The sequence below is a fragment of the Cotesia typhae genome, unplaced genomic scaffold (genome assembly GCF_013202065.1).
Source record: "Cotesia typhae breed Kobodo isofemale line unplaced genomic scaffold, CoteBio_Ctyphae scaffold_45, whole genome shotgun sequence".
NCBI classification, from domain to species: domain Eukaryota; kingdom Metazoa; phylum Arthropoda; class Insecta; order Hymenoptera; family Braconidae; genus Cotesia; species Cotesia typhae.
Window position 1 is genome coordinate 408935 of NW_027423777.1, and position 18773 is coordinate 427707.

At 28.3% G+C, this 18773-nt stretch overlaps 3 protein-coding genes across 6 annotated transcripts; all 3 read right to left on the reverse strand.

Moving 5' to 3' along the window:
- Positions 1-1971: 1971 nt before the first annotated feature.
- Positions 1972-15004, reverse strand: LOC141536796 (uncharacterized). Of its 2 annotated transcripts, none has more exons than XM_074257535.1 (13): positions 14756-15004; positions 13274-13366; positions 13005-13136; positions 12732-12920; positions 11540-11809; positions 10718-10862; positions 10472-10644; positions 10198-10398; positions 5356-5499; positions 4676-4839; positions 3822-3930; positions 3230-3636; positions 1972-2492 (listed from the first exon to the last, which is right to left on the reverse strand). In XM_074257535.1, the coding sequence occupies exons 1-13, from the start codon at positions 14843-14845 to the stop codon at positions 2345-2347; spliced, it is 2265 nt and encodes a 754-aa protein (XP_074113636.1). In that variant the 5' UTR covers positions 14846-15004; the 3' UTR covers positions 1972-2344. The 2 variants fall into 2 exon arrangements, with proteins under 2 accessions (XP_074113636.1, XP_074113637.1); XM_074257536.1 differs by lacking the exon at positions 14756-15004 and adding an exon at positions 13911-13946.
- Positions 6552-9986, reverse strand: LOC141536903 (uncharacterized). 3 transcript variants are annotated; one of them, XM_074257694.1, is made up of 2 exons: positions 7636-9986; positions 6552-7281 (listed from the first exon to the last, which is right to left on the reverse strand). In XM_074257694.1, exon 1 carries the CDS (start codon positions 9048-9050, stop codon positions 8190-8192), a length of 861 nt encoding a protein of 286 aa, XP_074113795.1. In that variant the 5' UTR covers positions 9051-9986; the 3' UTR covers positions 6552-7281; positions 7636-8189. The 3 variants fall into 3 exon arrangements, with proteins under 3 accessions (XP_074113795.1, XP_074113796.1, XP_074113794.1); XM_074257695.1 differs by having other exon boundaries at positions 6552-7296; XM_074257693.1 differs by having other exon boundaries at positions 7399-9986.
- Positions 15005-16942: 1938 nt separating the features above from the next.
- LOC141536804 (uncharacterized) lies at positions 16943-18385 on the reverse strand. The gene is made up of 3 exons (XM_074257549.1): positions 18226-18385; positions 17291-17434; positions 16943-17195 (listed from the first exon to the last, which is right to left on the reverse strand). Exons 1-3 carry the CDS (start codon positions 18298-18300, stop codon positions 17061-17063), a joined length of 354 nt encoding a protein of 117 aa, XP_074113650.1. The 5' UTR covers positions 18301-18385; the 3' UTR covers positions 16943-17060.
- Positions 18386-18773: the final 388 nt, after the last annotated feature.

Sequence of the window (18773 nt, forward strand, 5' to 3'; positions counted from 1 at the left end):
AGTAATAATTATAACTATTATTATTTGTTTCAGGAACTATATAATTTTACTTTCAATGATAAAAATTATCAACAACAATTATTTTCTATTGAACACTTACAATACCATGTTGATGATAAATTTTTCTACTTTATAAATTCTAATGACAATTAAAGAAATTAATAATGACTTGAAGTTACATTGCACTTAGATCAATAACTTTTGACTTGAGAATTAAAACTTTCTTTTTTTAAGTGATTTTCTGAACACTGAATATCAATACATTATTTTATATATATTATATAAATAATTATTTCTTGACTGAAGACTTTATAGTTCAAGTATTCAATTACACGTTTTTCAAAATAGTTTATTAAATTACTTTAACTTTGAAAAAAATACACTACTGGAAAAAATTAAGGGATCAAAAAAAAATTCCAAATTTTTCGGTAGTTTTCAACAGGCCGTAACTTTGAGAGAAATGGTCGTACAGGAAATAAAAAAAAAGGAAATTGTAGCTCCAAGTGTCTAGTTTTTGGATTAGAACTTCAAAATTTTGTAGCCTCCGCGGTTTCTGAGTAATCGTAGAAAAACCAGCAACAAAAAAATTCTCAAAATTTTTTTAGTTTTTTTTTTTGGTCTACGGGCGTGGAAAAAATTTTTTTAGCTTAACCACCATAAGGATCGGATATTTTGTTCATTTAGCTTTAATTTCTTTTTTTAAACACCCTGATACGTCCACTCCTCGCTGAGATATCGGTCTTCAAATGGAAAAGGATCTTTTTGTCTTTGATTATCGATATCTCAGCAACCATTGATCGCACAGAAAGTTAAAGGTGGGTTTCAAGAACTTGAATGAATTCCCTTAACGATTGTCCATTGTTTTTCGAAAAAAATTTTTTCTTTCCGTCACATGAATTTGAAAATGCAACAAAAAAGGGATTTTAGTGGTTTTTGGAAAATCAAGCGCTGGATCGAAAATATTGAGGAAACCACTAATGTTAAGTGTGCCTTTTACAGTTCAATATGTCCACAAAAACCCTACAAAGAATCAAATTAATCCAGCCAGCCGTTTTTTGTTTCACTTGATCGAATTTTTGAAAAAATTAAAGGATCACGTTTTTGCTCTGAAAAGCTCATAATTTTTAAAAATGAGAAAAAAAAATGGTTTTTTCGAGCTTTTCCACATTTTCGTTCCAAAAAGTGCTTAAATTTTCAAAAAAAAAAATTTTCAAAAAAAAATTTTTGAAAAAAATTTAAAAAAAAATTTTTCAAAAAAAAATTTTCAAAAAAAAATTTTTCGAAAAAAATTAAAAAAAAATTTTCCAAAAAATTTTTTTTTAATTTTTTTCGAAAAATTTTTTTTTTTGAAAATTTTTTTTTTTGAAAATTTTTTTTTAAATTTTTTTCGAAAAAATTTTTTTTTGAAAATTTAAGCACTTTTGGAACAAAAATGTGGAAAAAGCTCGAAAAACCATTTTTTTCTCATTTTTAAAAATTATGAGCTTTTCAGAGCAAAAACGTGATCCTTTAATTTTTCAAAAATTCGATCAAGTGAAACAAAAAAACGGCTGGCTGGATTAATTTGATTCTTTGTAGGGTTTTTGTGGACATATTGAACTGTAAAAGGCATACTTAACATTAGTGGTTTCCTCAATATTTTCGATCCAGCGCTTGATTTTCCAAAAACCACTAAAATCCCTTTTTTGTTGCATTTTCAAATTCATGTGACGAAAAAAAAAATTTTTTTCGGAAAAACAATGGACAATCGTTAAGGGAATTCATTCAAGTTCTTGAAACCCACCTTTAACTTTCTGTGCGATCATTGGTTGCTGAGATATCGATAATCAAAGACAAAAAGATCCTTTTCCATTTGAAGACCGATATCTCAGCGAGGAGTGGACGTATCAGGGTGTTTAAAAAAAGAAATTAAAGCTAAATGAACAAAATATCCGATCCTTATGGTGGTTAAGCTAAAGAAATTTTTCCACGCCCGTAGACCAAAAAAAAACTAAAAAAATTTTGAGAATTTTTTTGTTGCTGGTTTTTCTACGATTACTCAGAAACCGCGGAGGCTACAAAATTTTGAAGTTCTAATCCAAAAACTAGACACTTGGAGCTACAATTTCCTTTTTTTTTATTTCCTGTACGACCATTTCTCTCAAAGTTACGGCCTGTTGAAAACTACCGAAAAATTTGGAATTTTTTTTTGATCCCTTAATTTTTTCCAGTAGTGTATATTTATATTAATGTTTCTTTTATTTTATTTTCAAATGAGTGAAATTATCATCTGTTGACCTTAAACTTTCGATTAGTGCGTCCACATAGAAGATTCTTGTAATTAACAGTGAAATTTAGCCCGCGGTCAAGGCAGCAAACTACTTCTTACAGGTCGCTTGTACTCATCGTCAATTTCGTGAAGATCAGGTGGATCCGCAAAACCACTGTCATCATAACGTGTACAGCGGGATCCAGGAGACCGAGGTGGATGAACGGAATGGACTGGATGGATACTATTATAAAAAAAAAATTAGTAATCTATAGACTAATATATTCTTTCAATTGAGCTGAAATTTTTCACAACGTACAGATAAGAGAATACTCAGACTTAAATTTAGGTTACAAATTTTGAATCCTAATATCTTTAACCAAAATACTACTTAATAGATTTAAGAGTACTGTCAAGACTAAAGATTAATATCGTAAACTTTCGATTGTTTTTTTTTTCTTACATTTCATTTTTAAGATTTTTAATCGAGTATAATCGAAATGAAATTATCTATATTAGCATACAAATATTTAGACTGTATCCATAAATACAATTTTCAAAAATTTTGTTCAACATTTTTAAAAAATAAATTTCTAAAAGATGAATAAGGTTTTAAGAAAATTGAATTAATATAATTTCGATGGAATAATAATTAATCTTGACAATTCATTAAAAAGTTTGTGTTGAAAAATTCGATAGTTATACCGATAATGTTCGAAAAAACAACTCGATTTTTGAATCACCAATAAAATATTTGAAACATTTGGTAATTTTCGAAAAAAAACTTTCAAAATCTATACTATAAGTAATTAAAACCACTTTTTTTATGTAAAAATATCAATTAATCGGTTTAAAAAACATTTTAACGAGTCGAGGTATTATTTTTTGGTTTTAATGAAGCATACCTTTGCATGCAATATGACGTCGCAAATCAAATAATAACAATAATAGTAATAATGATTTTTGTTAATTTATCATTACCTAGTGCAACGTGATGGATTGGTCTCCAAAGGCTCGTCGTATCTGCGCGATAACATTGTAAAGTCTCGATGAGCTGATACCATTTTTTGCAAACGCGAAATAATTTCATAATCAGGTGTACAAATAGGTTCCGAGAGTGTTTTAACAACAGAGACTCGGAAAGTCTGCAATTGTGATTCTCTTCTCGTGACCTCCGCTAAATTTTGTTTAACCTGAGCCAGTTCGTCTCTAAGTAATTGTAATGAATGATCATTAATCGATCTTTCTTGATCAGCACTCTCAGTCGTTGTCCGCATTTGATCTTTCAGCATCGTTAATTTTCTGCTGTAACGGGTTCTAAGCATTTCACTCTCCACTAGACGCTTTTGCAACTCTTCTATTTTTCGACTGCGCTCTAATGCCGCAATCTGTCAAATTCAATTATAAAAAAAATCATTTTTTTTTTACAATATTCTCAATACAGTCAATCAATGTTATATAAACTCTCTTCATCGGTATGAAAAACAAGTTATGTTCAAAACAATAATTTGTTGTATTGAAAAATATTTATTTAAATTAATATGTCGGTAATTTAAATTAATTGAGACGATACCTTGTAATCAGCAGCTTCTGTTAATTGAGCACTCAATTCACGATTCCGGGATTTTTCTTCCGCCAATTGTATCTGCAGTCGATCTATTTGCTTCATTGCTTTCTTAGCTCTGAAATTAAAAAAATCAAATATTATGTCTTCTTAATCCCTTCATTTATCTAATTATCACCACATAGAAAAAAAGGTTCACTTGAGACAAGAAAATATTTTTCTTCCTAAGTATTTTTTTGAGCGAAAAAAAAATTTTTTTTTGACACAAGAAATTTCATTTATTCCAACAAAATGATAATTCTCTTGCTTTAAGAAATACAAATCTTGATCCAAGAAAATTTATTTAAGTCAAAAAAATCTTCTAGTTTTGAGAAATTTCAGCCTCTTACTCCAAAAAATTAAATATCTTGATAGAAATAAATTTTCATTAATATTTTTATTAATTAATAGGTCAAATGGGAAGATCAAATAATATTGAATCATTTTTTTTTTCATTCAACATGTATAATTGCACGCTAAAATAATATGAAATGGGTATCAAATATTCAAGAGAAAAATTTTCTCGAGGTGAGAAAATTGTTTTCTCAGCTGAAGTAGATAGTGCCGCTTCCCTAAAGTATCTAAAAATCTTGATCAAATATAAAAATTTATTGTATAAAATATTTATGATAATTTGAATTAAGAAAAAATTACTTCCACCAAGAATAGAATTTTAAGAAAAATTTTTACTACAGCCAACACAAGTTCGATTTTCCTTCAAGCACCCAAAAATTGAGTCAAGAATTTTGTTTTCCAGTCAAGAAATTTTTCTTTCTGTGCACTTTAAAATTAAAAATTAAAGTAAACTCGAAGAAACAAAATACCGTAAATTAGCGTCGTCTCTCTCCGCTTGTAACATCGACTTAATTCTCACGCCATCTTCCTGCAGTGAAAGCTTTCTACGCAATAGATCCAAATGTAAATCCCGCCGCTGCAATTGTTCCCGTAGAGTTCTTACTCGTCTTTGAAGTTGATAAACAACAGATGTCTAGTAGAGATAAAAAGTCATCATTAGTTACAATAAAATTTTCGACATAGAAAATATTTCGTAATATTATGATTATAATTTATAGCATTATTTTGTAATTTTAACTATCAATACAGCAGTATAAATTGATAATATAATAAAAATAAGTGAATAGGTGATGAGCAGTGCTATGAAGAAATATTCTACAGTTAGATATGAAAGATTATCTATTATTGAAAATACAGGCTGATTTTGGACGTTCGTAATTAATTTTCCTGCCTACTGTATTCGGCTTACTTCTTTTAGACAAGGAAGCTCGAAGGACCGCTCTCGCCGTATCCTGGGAAATGTTGTGTAGTTGTAGACTAGCTGTTAAAGTACATACACGGGACAAGACAATAAACACCGAGATTAGAAGCAAAACACTCAAGGACAACTAACAATTAACAATTTTTTCTTTTAATTTTAATTATACACTTATAAAGCTATTGTTCCTTATTAATTATCAATAATTGTTGTTTATTTGGTTTCTTTTACCTTGTCAACGAGCTTATCTGTCTCAAGGCGTGCTAACTGTTCAGCTCGTACTAACAGAGCTTCTGTTTGAAGATCCAAACCGATTTCTTGAGAAATATCATCCATTTGCATAGCTTTGCCCAGACGTTCCAAAAATATTGTAATCTATAAATTAATATAATTATAATAATACAGATATTTCTAGGTAGAGTTTCTAAAAAAAAAACAAGTTAAAACGATTAAAAAAAAAAAAAAAATATTATTTTGAAATTAGCAACATCAAATTTTTTTTCAGTTTTCTTCAACAAACAAATAAATTAATACTGAAATTTAATTCTCAATTGCCATATTTCATAGTTAAATTTATCATTTATTGATAAACTTGGAATAAAGAGATTAAAGGCAAAGAAAGCACTTTATTCATTGGGAATCTTCGTAAAATGATACTGACAAAAATATTCTGAGAAATTGACAGGGAGCGCAGTAGCCTACACTGACAGAAAATTTATGTTGACTCAAGAGATATTTCCTTGATCTAAGAATTTATTTTGGAAGACAAATGATTATTTTGCTTTAAGAATTTCTTGTCTTGATTTAGATTTTCTTGGCTTAAGAGCTATATTATCTTCAATTGATACATTTACTTTTTCAACCAAAATAACATTATCGTTCAAAAAACTTAAAATAATTCATCAAAGTATATTTCAAAAACTAAATAGTCTTCAATTGTTACACCGACAAAAAATTATTTCTTGGAAATAAGTAAATTAATGACTCAAAAAAAAGCCATTCTTAACACAAGTCGGTAACATCTTGAATCAATGCTATCGCATATCTTGAACCAAGAGACAAAAATTCTTGAAAGAAATATATCTATATCTAGTTGAGGCTGGTAATAGCTTGGTCGGCTCGGTGCTCGCTTTTCGAAGGAGTGGAACCCGGGTTCGATCCCAGCACGCACCACTATTTTCAATGATTATAATTAAAAATTATGTGCGTTACATTGCCAGCCTTTGGATGTGGCAGAGATATCCGGGTGGCACACGTCTGACTTGGGCGATCACACATTTAAGCAACAACTTGAATGGGTAACCACTTTAGTTGGCGTTGGCTAGCGCGAGGGATCTCTGCACACTCGGAGAGGTGCCTAATGCTCCAGTGGTCGATGGAGAAGAGTTATTATCAATCACTGTAGACTTTTCCCAGCTCCGACTGTACTAACATAGGTTTTCTCTGTGGTTTTCCCATGTTACTGTTTCAATAGCCGAGTGGTGAGGATTAGGGTGAATACGGTATAGAAGGCACAAGTCGGTCCACAGCTGCAATAAAAAATGGAGAAATAGTTGATTCCCTAAAAAAAGCGTGGGGATATCAGCCTTGTAAAATCCAGATAACGGTATACAAATAAAACTCAAAATAATAATAATATTATCTATATCTAGTTTCAAGAGTTCAAATTTTGAAGAAAAAAAGTTTCTTGAATCAAGATTGTTTTTCTATCAGTGTATCGGATCTGGTCCTTGCTTTCCAAAATGTATTGGACCGGGTTCGAGTCCGACGTACACCAATGATTATTTTCAATATTTAAGTGTATTATTATTCTGCTGAGCCCAAAAAGATAAAACGAGTTCCAATCTCAAAAAGTTTACCCTCTACCGTAGTCGCTCATGACCTTAGTAGTTTATGCGACTTTAAACAATTGTTTAAGGGGCACACCTAGTGTAACGGCCTAAAAAAAACGTGATTTTTGGGAATTTTTATTAAAAAAAATACTTTATCAATTATTTTAAAATTTTAAGAATATATTTATACATGTTTTAAGAATACATAATGAAATTTTTGTAGAAAAAAATTAAATATTTTTTAAGTTATCGTCGATCTCTAACGGCGCGAAAAAAAAAGGTCCTTCACTGCTGCAGTGATTCCGGCCTTCTCCGTGGATGAAATCTAAAAAAAAAATATCTCGTTAAACTAGATAATATTGTCTGTACAATGACCTACGATAAAAAAAAAAATCAAAAATTGACAATATGGCGGCGTTTTAAAAAAATAGTCGAATTTTACCTAAAATTTTGGTCGTTTGTGGCCTGCGAAAATTCGATTTTTGATCAGATCAAAAAATCGATAGGTCATTGTACGGAGAACTATATATAGAACATGTAAAAAAAATTCGATAGTGATCGGATCATTTGTTTTTGAGTAATCACTGCAGCAAATTCGGAAAATGCTGTTTCGAGAAAAACGCGTTTAAAGATAAAATGATCGTCTCCACTGTTATAAGTGGTTTAAAATCATATTTACAGCTAATCTGCTATTCCAGGGCCATATAATACACCTTCCTCTTCTTCGAAAAGGGCTTGTTCAGCTGAAGAAGCTTTTCTTCGAGATGATCGACCTTCTTTTGAAGAAGCCCTTTGGCGATAATCAGCGATTCGTATTCTCGTGTCGTCCTTAAGAGCCGCAAAATCTCTTGCTGCAGGTCCAACTATCACTCCCATTACATTGAATATCTTCAAAATTGACGAATAACCGTCATTAAATATTGCAGTTGCAAAATTATTTGACAATTCAATAGTTTTGAAGCCATTATGAAGATGCTTGGGTGAAAAGTGCCAAAGTAAACCGTTGTAGCTTTCATTGTTGTTTTGAGTATTGTTAATTTCTTATTAATGTTCTTTACACTTCGGCAACGTGTTCCCATTATTTTTTCACATGTAGATAGCATTCCAATTTAGCAACAGGAATATCATAAGGATTCAAATCTATAAGTCCTTTGTGGGTAGCGCTATCACCATCACCAATATAGCGGGTATATTTTACACCATATTCACTAATGGAACGACCAAACATGTCTTTTACACTATCCACTTCCATTTTTGAGGCAGATCCTTTATGATTGGCATCACATTCTTCATCGTGTAATGATAGCCATTCCTCATAATCTTCAGGTTCGCTATCTTTTTTTTTCTTCCAAAAACACAACTCTGACAATATGTAGATTTTACGCATGAATCAAGAATTTTCTTGCTGTATTTTCCTGCCAGCGTAACTACTCCAAAACGGGAAGTATGGCCACGTTTTTTCCAGGTACCATCGCCGCTAACAGTCAAATTTGTCTCCGAATTTTCTTTCTTTAATGTAAGCTCTTTTTCTTCATTTATAGCTTGCTGCATACTGAGCTTACAAACAGTTTCGGCTGCAATATGTAAATTCGTAAAACATCCCGCAAAAGTTTGGTCGTAAAATTTGCATGCTAAATCCATTAATCCACAGAAAAGATTTATCCCATTTATTCCGATGCCCAATAGACGCATCACAGCAACAATACGTTTATTTATTTCAAATGCGTTATTAATCATTGGTCCAGAATTAATATACGAATTGCCACATTCACAAATAATAGCAATTTTGAACCCTAGGCCTCTTGAACTTGCTTGATTGAAAGTAACTTTTTTTTGACAGGTTTTACACACCACTAAATTACTAATTGCACTAAAAACTGATAAAAATTGCAAAATACAATATCCATGAGATGGGTCAATCACAACATTATTGTCATTATTTTGTAATAACTTTTCTGCGGACGTACTGGTATTCGCAGTAGATTGCTCAAATGTAAATCTATTTCCGGTAAACTTGCGTTTTTTCGCAATTGATCGATGCTTAGGAACATTGTGAGTTCCTTTTTTATTTGAATATGAAGATTGATCACTCATTTTCAAGAAAATAGCACGTGTAAAATTATGATGCGCTCGATACAACGATCACAATGAGACTAAATGTGTCTGGCTCCGAAAATAATTTACGTGGCAGTAAACGAAAAATTTTTAGAAATTTGTAGAAATTATTATAATGATATATTTTTGTATACCTGAGAGCCAACAATAGAAACTGGAATCGTGTTATAGGGGCTGGAAGAGACAGTAGACTCTGAACAATACTTCAGGTACGTCTCGCAGCTAATGACACTCTAGCTGCCGAGCGGCTGCTCTTTAAAATGTTATAACTCAAAAACTATTTGATATATCGATTTGAAATTTTAATATGTTATTTTTAAAGGTGTAATCTACCGAAATATGAAAAAAAAAATCGACTTTTTCGAAATTTCACACTAGGTGTGCCCCTTAAACAAATAAAAAAAAAAAACAAAAAAAAAAGAAATTGACATTTAATAAAGTTTAACCGATATTTATTTTATTTTTTAAATCGTAAGACTACCAGATGTTTGTTATGTTTAGTTTTATAGAATAAAAAGAAATTTCAATTTGATTTTAAAAAATTCGAGAAGTTATTGGTTCCACGACGATTTTCGCAAATCGAGTTTTCTTAAGATAACATCAAGATATTTCTATCAGTTCGTTCTGCTAATTACAAGTAATTTTCTTATGCTCAAAAAACTACATTAAATGTCGGAAACCGGATCAAGATCAGTCAATTCATTCAATAGATAATGCTGTCAAAAAAAAAAAAATCAGAATAACTTCGTCTTTTTTTTTCGTCTAATTTCGACATTTTTTGTCGAATCATTCTGCAAGAAAGAAATAATCATGGTTAAGTAAATTTCAAGCTTTATCCAATCCACTCTGTCAGCAATAGAATATATTTTTTTAAACATTCGCAATCAACTTTTTAGAAAGGGGTTGAATGACTTTTGTATCACGCACTTCTAAATTTTCTAAAAATTTTTTAGATTAATCAATTTCAAATACTAATTAAATCGTTCAAAATTAAAAGTTTTATCAAAGTTTCAGTTTCAATTATAAACTAAATCCACAAGCTAAATAATTTTTTTGCGTCTGTAAATAGATCTAAGCATGTTATATTATACTACGCATTACATAATTGTATAGTTTAAATACTTACACTATGTTTATCACGCCTGAGTGACTCCTTAGTCAATTCACAACTTGTTAATTCAGATTCTAATTTATGAACTTTAGATTCTAAACTTGCACGATCATCTTCAAGGCTCCTTATTTTCATCATACTTGACTCTAATAACTCACTTTGCCGATTTGATGATTCCGACATTGCGTTTAATTTTTCTTTCAGGCTATGGATTTTCTGTTTCAAAAAATCATCACATTGTATATTATAAGAATGGAAATTTCTTCACAACTTTTTGTTCAAAACTTACAAGGATATAATCTTTGTTTTCGGCAGTGATCTCACGTATCCGATCTTTTATTGAATTCTCATGAGACTCAACAAATCTATTCGGAGTGCTAACGAGTATTGCTAAAGATTCAAGAAGATGACGCAGTTCGTTTTGTACTCGAGAGAGTTTTTCTTCTCGGTTTTTTAAATCATCTAGGAAATTAATTTAAAAAAAAAATGATCAAATCAATGATTAAATTATAATTTGAAGTATGATAATTTTTACCTCGTAATTGACAGATGAGCGTTTCTTGACTAGAAACGTTTCCTGTAATACTCGTGAGATTTCTATTAGCATTCACTAATTTGTCCCTGAGTTCATTCAATTCCCTCTCAGTGACCCTGTACTGCATTTCAAGGCACTCTTTATCCTGTAAAGCGTCGTTGTTAATTTAATCCTATTTTACTAAATATAGAAATAAATATAGAAACGTTTATTTTTTATTTCTATAAATAATTATTAATAGATAATAATTTTGTAATTAATTTAACTTAGGTCGTTTTAATACCTTATAGTTAATAAAAAATTTAATGGAAAATGTGACGGAACTAATAGACGATTCAAAACTCCTCCAAGATTTTGACATAAAAAATCGACTATTATTTAAAAGTACATAAAATCGTAAAAAGGCACAAATTCACGTCAACCTTTCTGATACCAAACTTAACTATAGAAATTCCTTTTAAAAGAAACATATGCTCGTACAAAATTTTCTTTATTCTCTTAATTGTTTAGATGATAAATTTATTATAACCGAAAACAATATTAAACCTTGAAAAGACATAAAATTAGGTTACGACTTTTCTGATAGTACTAAATTCCACTCGGTTGATATTTGAATCTATTTATAACTACTCCGAAAACTTATCACAACAAATTAACGATTGTTAAAAAGCATATAAAACTTTGAAAAAAACTAAATTCAGGTTAACGTCTTTCTAATAATGCTAAATTTAACTTTCAAAAACCCTTTTTATATGACAAATACGCCGAAGAAAAAATTTTCATCATTTTCTTAATTACATAGAATACGTGATAAAAATTGACCTGACGAAGTCGTTCCAGTTCAGCTGATTGCGTGCTAACTTGTCGTTGCAATTGATCTCTTTCAATACTAGATCGTTCTAATAAATCTCGGCAGCTCTTAGATTCAACTTCTACGCTAGTTAATTGGCTTTCAAAATTAATACTCTTGGTACGGAGTCGATTAACTTCCTGAACAAGTTCTTCAGCTTTGTGAATCACCATTTCTGGACTGTGGTGTGTACTGTCACAAAATTCACTGTTCAATGCATGCGCTAATCTTCTTACAAAGTCCTGAATTATTCAAATTTATAGTCGTTAGTATATTGTAATTGATTAATGATGCTTGCAAATAACAAATTTTTAAGATTTATAATTCATTATGTAAAATTAACACACTACAAAAAAAATTATTTCCTTAGAAGTTTCTCTCTTATTTCTATTAATAAATGAAAAATTTTTCAGAAGAATTATTAAAGTATAATTAATAAGTATATTGTATCATAACTATACATAAAATATTAATTTATTGCTTATGTAAACAGATATTCTAGATACTTATTTATTTAAAAATCACTTTCAATTTTTGTTAATTTTTTTTATTACGTTATTTTATCTATGCTTGATAATAAAGATAATCTATAAAAAATTTCTTTTATAAGCAAACATTTTTTATCATAAAATTTACCCACAGAATTTGAGAAAAATTTTTTTTGACGAAAGAAAATTGAAAACGACACTGAAAAAATAATAAATCAAGAAAAAAAATTTTAAGCGAAGTAAATAATTTTGAAAAGTTTCATTGTCTCGAATCAAGATCGAAAGTTCTTGAGCCAAGTAAAATTTACTTAAAACAGGAAAAATTTTTAGTTTAAGAATTTTTCTACTCAAATAAAAAAAATGAAGTTCTTCAAAATCAGTGACTGGATTCAAATAATTTTTTTTTGTGTATTATTACAGTTAGGTGAAAAAAGGCATATAATAAAAATGTTAGTTTTATTTTCTTCTTTTTAAAGAAACTTATTTCCAATCTAGATATTTTTGCATATCGTTTACTAGACGGAATTTGAATTTCTTGTTGAACAAAATAATTTTTTGTAAAATATTAATAGAATTAATAACTTAATCATGAAAAAATCATGGCGCTTATTTGAAAAGTTTTTTCATCCAATTTTGTCAATTCAATTGATTAAAATATTAAAAAGAAATGTAAAACCTGTAAATTTAACCGCGCACGTTCTTTTAAATCAGTTTCTTCCGTGATGTGATGTTCTAGTTGTCGCATTTTCTTTTCATACTCCCGATTTTTTTCTTCATGATATTTAACATCACGTTGTAAGCTTTGAACTGTTATTTCAGTACGCCCATGTGTTGCATATAAATTTCTCTCTCTATCTTCGAGATCCTAAGAAAAAACAATAATTTTTTTATAAGTCTCTAGCTAAATTATTATAATTAAGAATAAGTATTTAATAAATAAGTTAATAACTTGTATCCTTTTTTTAAGACTAGAAATGATAGAATTTTGTCTAGCTGCTTGCTCACGAAGTTGATCAGCCTCCATCTGTAACTCGGTTACCCTCTGGTCTCGTGATCTCAACGTAGTCTTCATCTCTTGAAGCTTTAAATAACAATTCATCAATTTAATTGCGAACGTAAATCATAGTTGCTTGTAGTACTTGAAGTTTTTTTATTCATTGTTATTATGAAAATTAATTAACACTTGAGTTCAAGATAATAAACATTAACCAGGCTTACTTCAGATGAAAGTCGGTCTCGTTTGTATTCCAGAGCTGCTAATTCACTTCTTAAGCTTGTTGTGACGTCATGCGTCATATCCTCTTGATCAAACTATAATTTTTATTCTAAATTTATTTTGTGTCAGAAAAAGATCATTGATGTTTAATAAAAAATTCTTTTTGTTAAATCAATAATTTTACATATTTTTTTCTAATTTAGTCAAATTCTTCTGTAAGAAAAAAAATTGACCAAAACGTATGTTTTTTTTTCTCAAAAATATAAAAAAATATTAAAGGTAACTCTCAATAATTTTCATCTGCTTTTTTCTAAAGAGTATTTTAAATGGGAAAAAAAAAAAAAAAAAAAAATCAACTTTTTTTTTAATCTGTAAAGTTTTTTGGTTGGTTAAAAAGTTGGAACAAGTGTTGAGAAATTTTTTTCAATGGAGTAAAAAAAAACTAGAAAATATTCAGTCAAATCGGAAGAGGTCAGTATCATTAATACCCAAATGAACGCTTCAAATTAATGTAAAAAAAATTTCTTTTCTCTACTATACAAAATTAAAAAATTAATTTTTTTTTTATGATCAGTTTAAAAAATATTCAAACAGTTATATCATAAAATTTTACAAAAAATAAAACAAACCATAAATTACCTTTAAACATTTGATTAATAATCGTGAAGTGTAAAGTTTGCTCCATACAAAATATTTATTAATTAACGAAATACACTTATAAAGATTAATTGTAAAACTTTGTCAGATAAATTTATTGGCAAGGACAAAAGTTCTAAAAAAAAAAAAAAAAAAAAAAAAAAAACCATAAAACAATAAAATCTCAAATAATAGAATGAAAAACAAATTTTTCAAAACCTAAATGTATATCGAAGTAAGCACAGCATATTGAGAACTGAGAGTTATTAAGATTCTGTCAAATAAACAAACGTTCAAAACAATTTCATGTATGTGTACAAATATTCACCAGTACATTTTTGTATATGTGTATAGAAATCCACAAAATTGGATCGAAACTCGTGATAGAGCGTTTCGTGATGTACTCGTGCTATGCACGAGTTAACTCTATGAGCTAAATTTTGTTGGATAAATAACATTTTATATAATACAATTTAAACAAATAATAAATCATTTTCAATATCTTTTATCAGATTTATAAAATGTTTCAGATTTATAAAAATTGAACAGTTAGTACAGTGACAGGTAATATCGATTCGTTGTAATACTATGGCAACGTGTACACTATTCTCAGGTCAATATTCGTTTGTGTATTATTATACAAGCAGCACATGTACTAAATTAAATAAATTTATTTAACTAGGCTATTTAATATTTTAAATAAAACGTTTCCGAACAAATTATAGGTCGTTTTTTGGATAAATAATTTTAATTTATTTGAATCTTTAGTTTTCCAACAAAATTTTATTGTTAAGTGTCTTGAAATAAAAAATTTATGATAAGCTACTTGTTAAATATAAAAAAAAAACCTTGTCTGGTGAAGAAATATAAAGTGTCTCAAAAATCTTCAAATCTTCCTCTGTATTTCCAGGCAGATCCTTAGAATCTTCCGATGCCATCTTCCGTCAATTGAATCGTCACAGGTTTTAAATTTAACAATCGTTTAATTCAAAAATACAAGAAAGAGAAAATATTTTTTTTTACTAAAATTTGCTTAACAACTTTCATTGTTTAAATTAAATGATAAAGAAACGCGCACGTACGACGCGGACGCAATGCAAAAGCGCTGGCTTCGTCGATTGAATGTCAACACGCAAAGTCGAAGGGTTAATCGTATGACGCCATTGTATGCACTAGTTTACCTTTGAAAATAATCGAAGAAGTAACGAGCAATCGTTCATCTAAAACTGCTGGTTTCTTCATGCTTTGAATTTTAGTTTTCAAGTATAATATTTTTATTTTGTTGAAGATATTTTAAACCTGAAGAAATTAAATGTTAATAAACAAAGAAAAACCTTCATTGTTTTAACTTAAAAAATTTTTCATATCGCTGGTTGTTTTGTTATAAAGATTAAAAATTAAAAATAACTTATCTTTTACGTGGTGCTGAGAATCCCGCATGCGATATAAAGTGATAATGGTGATGAAAATAAAAATCAAATTACATACATGAATTAAATTGAATATGGGCGATTATTGATGTTAATAAATGCTAATTATTCAGGAGAAAATTTTTTTTTCTATAATTACAAGGATTTACGATTGGTTGTTAAAATAAATTACTGTACACTATTAAATTTGAGAAATGTGTAATTGTTTCATTTCTCAGTTCTTCATTTTAGAAATATCTGATTAATGAGAAAGAAAACAAAAGCACTTTAAAAAGATATAAATTAAATTTTACAACTTTGAATTAATTAAATTTAAATATAAATTAGTTATTAGTTCTTATGAGTCTAATTTTTCAGCGAAAGTAAAAATCCCATTCCGCTTGTATTTATTTATACCATAATTAAAGTCTTATGTTTGTATTTTTTTATGATTCGTGACTAATATTATTTATTCATTTATTCATAAAACTATTGATTTTATTTACTACCGCTATGTTTATAATTTGATGAAAGTGAAACTTCAAATTTCAAGCGATATATTTTTTTTTAATTTTATTAATTGTTGTATGTTTTAATTCGTGGTTTAACAAAAAAAAAATGAATTGATAATTGATCATTCATGTTTTGATAAAATCAGATGACTAATTTATTAAAAGAACTAAAATTATTTCTGTTGACAAAAATTTGTAATCAACATTTAAAATTATAAAGATAGTAAATAATCTGAATGATAAATCAGAAAAATTTTTTGACCATCATTGATCTTAAATACTTCGTATTTGTTTACATGTAAATCTTAGTACTTAAAAAGCCAATATTGATAATCAAAGCAATAGATAATGAAATATATTTTAAAGAATCGAATATAGAAATAGAATACAAACATGGTTGCATAATTATATTCAATAAATTTTATAAACAAATTACGAAAGTAGCATTTTCATAGAAAATTTTTACAATACACTAAATAATACGAAATGAATGTAAATAAATTCAGCTAATATAACAGGGCATCAAGCACTATTAATATTTAATCTTGCCTTTTTAGTACTTGAGAAAGCCAGAAAACTGGCGAAACGTACAAAAATTATTAATAAAGATAATAATGCAAAGTATCTTCAAAACTGTTAGAATTTATTTGATTAATATTTAATGATTCATATCCAATAATTCTTATAGCAATGGTTTTAAATAGTTTATGAATCTATTAATTCGAAAAAAAATAAGATTAAAAATAATAAAAAATTTAAGATGAAAAATGAAAACTTTAAGTCGAATGTTAGCGATTTTTGTTTAAATTGACATTTTTTCAAGCAAGTGGATTAACTTGAGAATTCCAAACAATTTTCAATTTTAGGGATATTATTTATGATTATAAAGAATATTATTTAATGGAGATATTTTATAAATTAATTGAAACTTGTAATACTTTTCATTGATGACCTAATCGTTCAATTATGTTTTCATCTATTATTTGATAATTTTACCAGATAAAAAATTATTCGTATTTTTTCATCAATTGAAAAAAAATCTAATAAAGACAAAAGTATAGAATTGGAAATAAAAAATAAGTATTGAGTAAAATATTATAAAATAAGAGTAAAGTTACTGACAATGATTTTTATTGAAACCAGAGCTGACAATCATTAGTGATTTATAACATTTAAGCATCATCTAAATAATTTAATTGATAATCTATTAACTTTAAAGTTTAATAAAATATTTATTTGGTCCAGATGTAGGGCCAGTAGAATTTTGCAGACATTCCTAGACCAAAAACGGTCAATGCGCAGGTGAAACCGAACAGAATTTTGTCAGGAGTACCTCCCATCAAGAAAACTGGCTTTGTAGTGTCCATCTGTAATTAGAATTTTTCAATTAATCGCAAGTGATCTTATTTTGGTAGTTGAATAAATTTATTTATTAAAATATCGAATGTTAAATTTTTTGTACCTGGAATTTTTTCATTTTTGCTTCCAGTTCTGGAGGAATAGTTGAGTAAGATGCAGTTGCTGCTCTGTCGACTGAGACAGGTTTAGTTCTCACTGTATCATAGATCATTTTTGGTGCATCAGTTTTATTCAATGGAGTTGGTTTCTGTTATTAAGAAAATAAATATTAATGTTGTATCTTTGAATTATTTTAAATAAATTTTGATTTTTTATATTTTTATGGTAATTTGTTCAAATTTAAACTTGTAACAAATCTTTCAAAATCATTCTTAAGTCAGCATTGACGGTGCAGTTATTGTAAAAAAAAAAAAAATTGCTTATTATGTATTAATGGATTATCTAAATCAATATTCTTTAACAGCAAAAATTTGTTAATTCTCTAATTAAATAAATTAAATTGAGAATAAAAGTAATTTATAAATATGAAATTTACTCATGTTTGTTGAATTTGTTTAATTTGATAACTATTTTCAGTTTCGTGACTTTCTATATAAAAATGGAAACGTATATATGTTCATAGACTTATATAAATCATTGTATAGAAAATTACTGACATAAAATAAAAAAAAAACTGTTTTACTGACAAAATTAACGACAAGGCGTATTTTTAGTTTTGAGAATTAATGTTACGAATAATAATTAATTTTGTGAATAAATCTCAAATCCATTGACCAATTGAGGTTAAGATTCCAAACTAATTTCTGATAATAATGAATATTTTAATAAATTATCAAAAAATTAATCACACCACAGTTAACAAACCTAAAAGATTAAAACTTAATTAATGAATTAATAATAATTAGTTGAATGTATTAAAATAATATCATAAGGTGAGTTGGAGTGAGTAAAAGGGGATTTAGACGAGAACATAGTAAAGGTTTTTCGACATGGATGAAATGATGTTCCGATTAATTATTAGTAAATCATGTAACTTACCAAAGGAAATAAAGGCTGCAATTTTGCAGAAGCCTGCAATTTTCCAGCAAGTCGATTAAATTCGCGAAATACCATTTTGACTTATTGCGCAATCAACTCTACAAGAACTTTGTAAAATAGTTGTCGATGGTCGCAGCTCTGAACTGTAGTAAAAAAATTCACAGACTGCAGCGCTATGAAGAGAAACTAAGTCTCACGATTCAATTGGTATGGAAGGGAATTACTCGATCATATGATCAAAATGTTGTGTACATTATTTTGCAGTTACTGCTCGTTGTTGGCTCAGTCGGCTCAAGTAAAAAGTAAATCCCACAAAAAACAGTTTCACTGTAAAATGCCGCGCCAAGTACACGTCCAACTATTGTAACAGAGACGATGATAATCTCATTTTTGCAAAAATAAAAAAATCTGATCTTTACAAAAAAATATGAAATAAAAAAATCCAAGTACACAAAACTCTGATTAAAAAACAAACACTCATTGAAAATAGTGAAAATTCAAAGAAAAATTGGTGTAGTTTGCTAATGAAAAAACGAAAGAAAAATTTG

Coding starts and splice junctions, on each gene's coding strand:
- LOC141536796 (XM_074257535.1), bottom strand. CDS start 14,845: ATGGCATCGGAAGATTCTAAGGATCTGCCTGGAAATACAGAGGAAGAT. Junction 11,810..12,731: donor GTGCGCGGTTAAATTTACAG/GTTTTACATTTC, acceptor TGAATAATTCAG/GACTTTGTAAGAAGATTAGC. Junction 10,399..10,471: donor AAAACAAAGATTATATCCTT/GTAAGTTTTGAA, acceptor TTTTTGAAACAG/AAAATCCATAGCCTGAAAGA.
- LOC141536804 (XM_074257549.1), bottom strand. CDS start 18,300: ATGGTATTTCGCGAATTTAATCGACTTGCTGGAAAATTGCAGGCTTCT. Junction 17,435..18,225: donor TGCAGCCTTTATTTCCTTTG/GTAAGTTACATG, acceptor TCTTAATAACAG/AAACCAACTCCATTGAATAA. Junction 17,196..17,290: donor CAAAAATGAAAAAATTCCAG/GTACAAAAAATT, acceptor TTCTAATTACAG/ATGGACACTACAAAGCCAGT.
- LOC141536903 (XM_074257694.1), bottom strand. CDS start 9,050: ATGAGTGATCAATCTTCATATTCAAATAAAAAAGGAACTCACAATGTT.